This window comes from Octopus bimaculoides, chromosome 1 (assembly GCF_001194135.2).
Source record: "Octopus bimaculoides isolate UCB-OBI-ISO-001 chromosome 1, ASM119413v2, whole genome shotgun sequence".
Taxonomy (NCBI): Eukaryota; Metazoa; Mollusca; class Cephalopoda; order Octopoda; family Octopodidae; genus Octopus; species Octopus bimaculoides.
In genome coordinates, this window is record NC_068981.1 from 33462118 (window position 1) to 33469952 (window position 7835).

The 7835-nt window shown below is 37.3% G+C and overlaps 1 protein-coding gene across 2 annotated transcripts in view; it reads left to right on the forward strand.

Annotated features, from left to right (window-relative positions):
- Positions 1-1947: 1947 nt before the first annotated feature.
- Positions 1948-7835, forward strand: part of LOC106878032 (F-box only protein 31-A) — a 37692-nt gene continuing 31804 nt past the window's right edge. The window contains exons 1-2 of one of the 2 annotated variants that reach the window (XM_052965969.1): positions 1948-2352; positions 4981-5115. In XM_052965969.1, coding sequence (XP_052821929.1) covers positions 5064-5115 — 52 coding nt within the window. In that variant the 5' untranslated portion in view covers positions 1948-2352; positions 4981-5063. Of the gene's footprint in view, positions 2353-3706; positions 5116-7835 lie in introns of those variants that run through there. The other variant, XM_014927117.2, reaches the window with a different exon arrangement.

The following is a 7835-nucleotide window of genomic DNA, read 5'->3' on the forward strand; positions in this document are numbered from 1 at the left end:
ATTACTACGCCACCAACATCTCCAACCATAGTCAACACGACTTACTACGTATTACCAACATCAACAAGCGCGGTTTTTTTCTCGCCTCTGTTAGAGTGGATTTTTCCACTCACGATAAACAGACAAGAATTACAGCCTGCGACTTTCCAATTATGTACTCAAAGAACTTGGTATAAAACTCTCACGTGTACTGACTTTCTAACTGCTGTGATATCTCACATACATATAGACGGTCTGTTTTTTATTATGTTCTTATATGTCGCATTCACACTCTCACATACACATACATCTTTTATGCCACACAATAACTCTTGTTATTCATTTCATACGGTTGTCTTTTCTATCGTCTCATTACTGGTATTTACGAAAACTATGTTATCGTAGTATAACATTACTTGTATATCATCTTTGATATATATTTTGGTGTGTGACACGTTTAAATAAAAGGAGTCCTCTGTTTTTCCATTCGTCACCATTTCTCCTTTTTGAGTTCGCACGGTCGTTCTTTCATCTTGGGTTAAGAAAATATTTCTTCGAGGTTTTCGCTAATGGTTGTACAGAGATTTGTCTGTCGATTGTCTGTAAATGCGCACCTCTTCAAACACTCATCACCAAACAGCCTTTTCGCCACCAGCTTCGTTCAACCAAGATTACCACCGTGACGACAACAATTACTACTACTTACCAACTACAAGCATTCCCCACGACGTCGCCAAGTTTCAACAGGACATTCTATCTCCTTGTGGGACTCTTGTACGAACTGGATTTTTTCTCTACAGACACTTTCACTTGTTCTGTGTTTTCACTCACTCACACACTTGTGCACTCATATATTTACTTTCCTTTCAGGGAAAACAAACGATCAGACTTTTACATCGCGTGATTCCAGTTTCCTGGACAGTTGTCATCACGGTTGTTTTGTCATTGTCATTTCATTTGTACATTGCATGCATGTATCACACGAGTGTACATTTCATTTCTTTCATTTTTCTTTGTGTGTGTTTTGTGCTACATCTTGTGGGTGGTTTTCAGTGGCCATCCTGCCTCAGGCGTTCTAACAGATTTCATATTGTCGTGCGTTTTCGCACTGGCAAGGGAGCCCTGTAGTGACGCCGTGCGCATGCGTGGAATTAAACAAGCAAGCTTTCCCGCTTAATTCTATCTCTTTCTCGGTCGGCCGGCCATGAGCATGGACGTGTCAAGCAGTGTCTCCAACATTCCAACCTGGAGACAGTCTCTTTACGTGTTTAGCTGTCTCTCTTCATCTTTCGAACTTACGCTCGACAGCTCGCTTACATCTACATAACAACGTCCCAACAACTATGCTCACACACACAGAAGCTGTAACAACAAGAGCTAAAGATGTATATATTTACCACCTGAATAAATGTTGTTTAAGTTGATAGTCTGGAGTTCAGCGTTCCGTTATATTTCTTAATTTTATATAGGAAAGTCAGGTATACATCTAATGATGTATAACCAACTTTCCTATAAATGCTTAGCAGAATTTCGTCTGTTTTTACGTTCTGAGTTCAAATTCCGCCAACGTCGACTTTGCTTTCATCCTTTCGGGGTCGGTAAATTAAGTACCAGTTGCGTACTGAGGTCGATCTAATTGACTGTTCCCCTCCCCAAAAATTTCGGGCCTTGTGCCTAGAGAAGAAAAGAACATTCTAATATCTTCTTTGTGCGTGTGAGTGCGCGCGTGCTTGTGTTCACTTCCTTTTCACAAGGTACATTATGGTGAAACGGAAACGGGATATAAATTTCATATCTTTCAACGGTGAGCCACTTTTCATTCTTTGGAGATTAAAGCAGTTTTCTCACTCTAGATTCTTTTAAATAATTACCAGGTTGTGGAGCATCAAGCAAGTATCCGGATGTGATGAAACAACACTCGCTAGGTCATTGACTACAGCGCTTCATTTTCACTTTCAAAGTCGTCGACCGCCAAGTCTGCTATCTGCCGCAGTATCTATAGTCTACGTTATAATTATGCGCGGATTTAAATTATCACTCCACCCGAAAAATTGATACTCCTGCCAATTCCACCTGAAGAATCATCTCCCAGCCTACTGTGAATATAACTTGTATAATTAGAACAATAATCCTCAATGCTGTGCATCTTTATTGTGAAAGTTTAAAGGCAAAAACAGCAATATCCAACGTGTTCCAAATTAAACTGAAGCTCCAATGATTATATAGATAATACAACAAAATACACATTGCTAAATACTTAGTTTAAAGGAAATAATATAAAGCGGGTTTCAAAGCTAATAGAAGCTGCAATTACCCAATGCTCCCAAAATACAGTACAGGATACATATTGCAAAGAGTTCTAACCAGCAATTTGTAGGTATAAAATTTCCAGATTATTATCAGAAAACGCATGACATTAGGAAGTTAAATTTTTTTTGTTTGCCACCACGCATGATCTTGCTGTAACTCTTGCGTTTTTACAAATACGATCCGATCGTTTGAGTGTGCACAGCTGTATTCACATCTACAAAATTGATTAAGTGGTTCTGTGCGTATATCCAAGATCCTGAATATTGTGGTATACTTCTCAATCATCACTGCGAATGAATGATTCTTGTTAAATCACTTTGAGTATTAATGAATGCAACCAATTGGAGGACTCCTCCTCGCATCGCTGTGACCGAAAACCCAGTATGGTTACGTCCAGGATCGCGTTTCGGTTTATGAGAGAAGCAAGATTCATAAAATTCTTGATTCTAGTCTTGTCAAGTTTGGTTGGATTTACCTCGAACAGCCTTCTCTTTACTCTCTTTTACTTGTTTCGAGCAAATCGACCCCAGGACTTATTCTTTGTAAGACTAGTACCTCCTTTGCCGAACCGCTAAGTTACGGGGACGTAAACACACCACCATCGGTTGTCAAGCGATGTTAGGGGGCGGGGACAAACACATAAACATACACACACACACATATATATACATACATATATACGACGGGCTTCTTTCAGTTTCCGTCTACCAAATCCACTCACAAGGCTTTGGTCGGCCCGAGGCTATAGTAGAAGACACTTGCCCAAGGTGTTACGCAGTGGGTATGAACCCGGAACCATGTGGTTGGTAAGCAAGCTACTTATTACACAGCCACTCCAGCGCCTTTAAATTTTTTTTAAAGCTGTAAGCAATCAATCATCGTTTTCTCAGAGGGATTCACCTGAAGGACTGATGCTTCTTCTCTCGCCCCAAATACACATAACATTAACCTACTTCTTAAGTAAAACATTAGAATGGACGGACAAAAAAGACCCTATTCTTATAGAATTGGTGAGTTTAATACTTCAGGTAGACTTTTGTTTATTTTTGCGCAGAAACAAACAAAAAGACTATCTGGAATGTTTTGCTTAATTCATGCAATTGTAACAAGTATCACACTCGCTGCACGTCTTAAAAGTTTTTGTAGTCACCGAATAACTTTACAGGCACCATCATACAACAGTGGGAGGAAGGTACTGCGTGACATGGTCGACTGATTATTATGAATAAAGATTCCTGAACCGACTTAGTTAAATGTATCATGTTCTGACACATATCTGACCCCACCTGAAAAATTATAACCCTAAGTGTTGCCACCTGAAGAATCATTTCAGGACATCTCATCTGTAGAATCGTTATACACGCATAGGTGCTCGCGCAAGAGACCATCAGATATTTATGGAGCCTCTTTAACTGTTCAAGCTCTGGACCGATGTACCATAGCTGAAAGCATCTCCTTTAGACCCTGCCTGTGACTAAACAATAACAACTACACTTATTTGAAGATCCTTGCAATGGTTTTGAACTCATTTCCTTCTTCCAAAGTTAAAGAATGGTTTTATCACATTGGCATTGGCGGGGAAAATGTAACCCATTTAACTGAATCCGAGGAAATATTGGTTTCAAATTTTGGCATCAGTTCAGCAATTTCGGGGGAAAGAGTAAGTCGATTACATCGACTCCAGTGTTCAACTGGTACTTATTTTATCGACCCAGAAAGGATGAAAGGCTATGTCGATCTCAGCGGCATTTGAACTCAGAATGTAAAATCGGACGAAATGCCGCTAAACATTTTGCCCAGAGTAGATAGATAGATAGATTTCTGCCGATTAAATAATAAATATATATGTGATAAAGTACATTTAGATTTGCTGTTTTACACGAAACTCGAGCCCCTCAGTAACTTTCAAAGTGTTTTCAGCTTCAAAAAATAATATATTTATCACAATTTCCTGTTAGAATTTCCCATGTTTTAGGAAGGTGAAGCTTAGGATTATTTTTCTGTAATATTCGTTTAATTTGCCAATCCAATTCGGTTATTCAGCTGTGTCTCGCTCACAGTGACCCGTCGCCCGTTATTGATACTTATATTAAGCAAATATTAATACCAGCTTGTGGTTTTGTTATGCTCTAGTAAATGCAGATGACTAGCTTCCGAAAATGACTTTAAAAAGGGAGTTACAATATAATGAGGTGGGAGGAAATTTATATTAATCGTTATATACTAAATTATTCCTCCCTCGTCTCTTGCTCTCTCTTTCGCTCGGGATATTTATCTACCGCTAAACAATTTTTGAAAGCAACTTACTGTGGCAACAACGCTACTTCAGCATTAACAAACACCGATAAATCGGCTAAGACATGGTATTTTCTTCGTTTATTTAGTAATTCGTTGACACTCATTTGCTTTTCAATTTCTAAAATTATCGTATCACTAGACGAAAACACTGTGCGCACTTTGTGAGGTGGTAAACAGAACAAAAATCTGCTGCTGCCCGACTAATAACAAACAATGCAGTGAGCCATCACATTTGGTGAGACTGTATTCACTTTGGATTATATCCAAAGATTTTTTAGCAAACCAGTAACTTTCAAATGTTGCCACCACTGCTGAATAACAATAACTTATAGTAATTGTCATCTCTAATAGTTCGTCAATTTAGTAAATGATTCCAAACTATGTTGATTACAGATTTCCCGCATGAGGTACTTACGTATCTATTCAAGTTTCTTCCAGGCCCACAATTGGCTCCTTTGCGACTTGTCAACAAAAAAATGTTGTATGTTGTATCTCAAGACGCAGTATGGATGGACAAATGTAATCGAGGTAAATTCTTTTTTCTTTTTCTTTAAATTCCATTACACCAAAGTGTTAATATTTTCATATTTGTCAAAAATGTTTATTTCAGTATACCATACTTTTTTTTATGTAAACACTTGTTTATATACGAAGATGATATTTTCCCAGCATTTCTTTCATATATATAAAACATTCCCCAGACATGTTGCTTACAATGTGGAATTTAGTTAATTTTAGAACATTAAATAAGTTTTCCACTTTGCCATTAAGAAACAATAACCTTTCCGTTGTTATCGGTTGGCATTGTTTACTGTCAGGTCAACGCCTGACCGAGCAGAATTATATGATCAAATACCTGCTAGTCGTGAATCCTCCTGTCTTTTTTGTATATTTATGTCTGCATTGTTTTGTGTATCGCTCTTTTAAGAGGCTAGGGTGTGAGTTGAGGAATATTTGGATTTTATTTCTAGCAGATTGATCGTCCGTGGCAATATTTCAAGAATTTCATTATAAAATAAAGCGTATCAAGTGAAACTTTAAATCATAAATTTCGATGTAAACGCAAAAAAAGTTGCGAAGTATCGTTTCTCGTTTTTTTAACGAATCAATTCGATTTAATGTGTAAAGTATTAGCAAGCTAGGAGAAATGTTCTGATAGGGAAACGATTTAATTAAATAAATAGAAAAAAGAAACTACGAGACTAAAAGGAATATTTGTTATTGTTGAAGTAAAACGAATTAAGATCAACCACTACACTGCTGCTGGTTAAGTAGTCTGGATAACACGAGTACTAATTATGACTATTAAAAGCTTTTGTATTGTATATTCTGTAACTACAGTATACTATAATTGCAATATATATTGTCATTACAGTGTATTTATAAACAACAATTACACACTTAATTACAGTCTCCTATATTTAGCAAAATATCAGTACGCACCCATGCTTCTCAATCAACAAGTAGAATTGGGGACCCAAGTCAGCAAAGAAGCCCCTGCGAGATCGCTAGAAATAACAGCTAAATTTCTTCCAATCAAATCCTGCTTCTTAAAAAGAAAATAGGCAACTAATGTTATTTGGCGGATCTAAAGAATACGCACACCACCCGTTTTCGGCGTAACCTTAACCCTAAACACCGGGTGTGCGTATTCTTTACCTTCGCCATGTTATTCTAGATACACCGTACTTGTAAAAAAAAAAGATGGGTTTATCAAGGATGGGACTTCTTCGATCCTAGGGTCAGGTTAGCTTCCATCAGGACTGAGGTTAAACGTCATTCCTTCGTCAAGTGCTTCAAAGGACAACTTTGTTGACAGATATGAAGGAATGCCGGTTAAATGCTAAACGTTCTTGCTTCTTTTTGTTTTTTCTCGAAAACAAAACACTTATATCCAAGTAACGATGAGTTCCTTTCGAAAGGTGCAATACTAATATGGTCGGAAAGCAATTAGTTGATACTGTTTATCCAGTGGTAGTACTGATCTAGTAGAACTAGAGGACGAGGAAGATAGATACGTACCCTCTGGAGGATTGAATAGCTTGACTCGTAAACAATAAATAATTCACATTTAGTTAACACTTCCTTTTAAACAATACAGAATAGACCTACTCTCTTCCCTAAATCATCTCTTAATATGAGAATAAATCTGTAGTACGTGATATAAGTTCAACATGAAACGGTCAGAAAATTTCATTGTCTTAAAAATCCATCAGAGCTGTCACGAAACGCATGAAACCGGTGCTAAATATCTCTGTTCGCCTTGTAAGAGGTTCCCATGTACATTGGTACAGATGGACGTAACACTATCTGCTATGTTAAATTGGGCGGATTCGGTTCCTTCGTTATCACATTTACCTACTTTTAATCAAACTTGAGGATCATCAGTTTTACTTTCCAAAATGCATTTTGAACACGTTTAAAGCTGTTGCACTAGAAATGGAACGTGCAAGAAATGCTAAATGGAAACGTAATATAGCATTTTTTTAAAATTATTTTATTATATTATTGGTAACAAACCTCTACACTTTCGCTCTTGCTAGAAATAACAGTCAGATTTCCTCTAATCACACTAAATCATCTTCAAAATGAAATGATCACGGTTGACATGCCTTTGATCATGAGAATTTGTTCAATCAAGACTAATGTGCGGTTAAACAATAACAACTAGATTATATTTACCAAAGAAAAGGGACTTTGAATAATTCCAATCTCTTTTCGGATGGGGAATGGTTCGCACTAATAGAGCTGTAGCAACCCTCATGCAACAGGTGCCGCTTTTAATCATTCACAAGATTTGTTAGAAAAGGTTACTATTCTATCAGCCATTTTGACTATATAAGCCTGAACTTTCTTTGGTGGACATTGGAATTAGACACTGAGGGAAAATGGCTGTAACTTTTTAATTTTTTAATTTTGGCGATTTTCGTTTTCGATAATGTGTTCTATATGTCACGGTCATGCGATTCCCCATAAATTTTTTTTTATCCTAACCCTAACCCCGTTTGCCAAAGTGCATTTTTTCCTTCATATTTATTTACATATAGTCCATCTGGGCCAATGCAAGATTTGGATTGTCCCCGTTTAGCTGTTATTTCTAGCATATCAAGTTTCGTGGTGGGGACTCCACATATGACCCTTTTTCTGTTTCAATATAAATGTAAGCCTTTCATTTTCACATCTAAGTTGCGAGAAGGCTATTCGTACGACCTGAACATGTAGAACACAATGTCAAAAATGAAAATCGC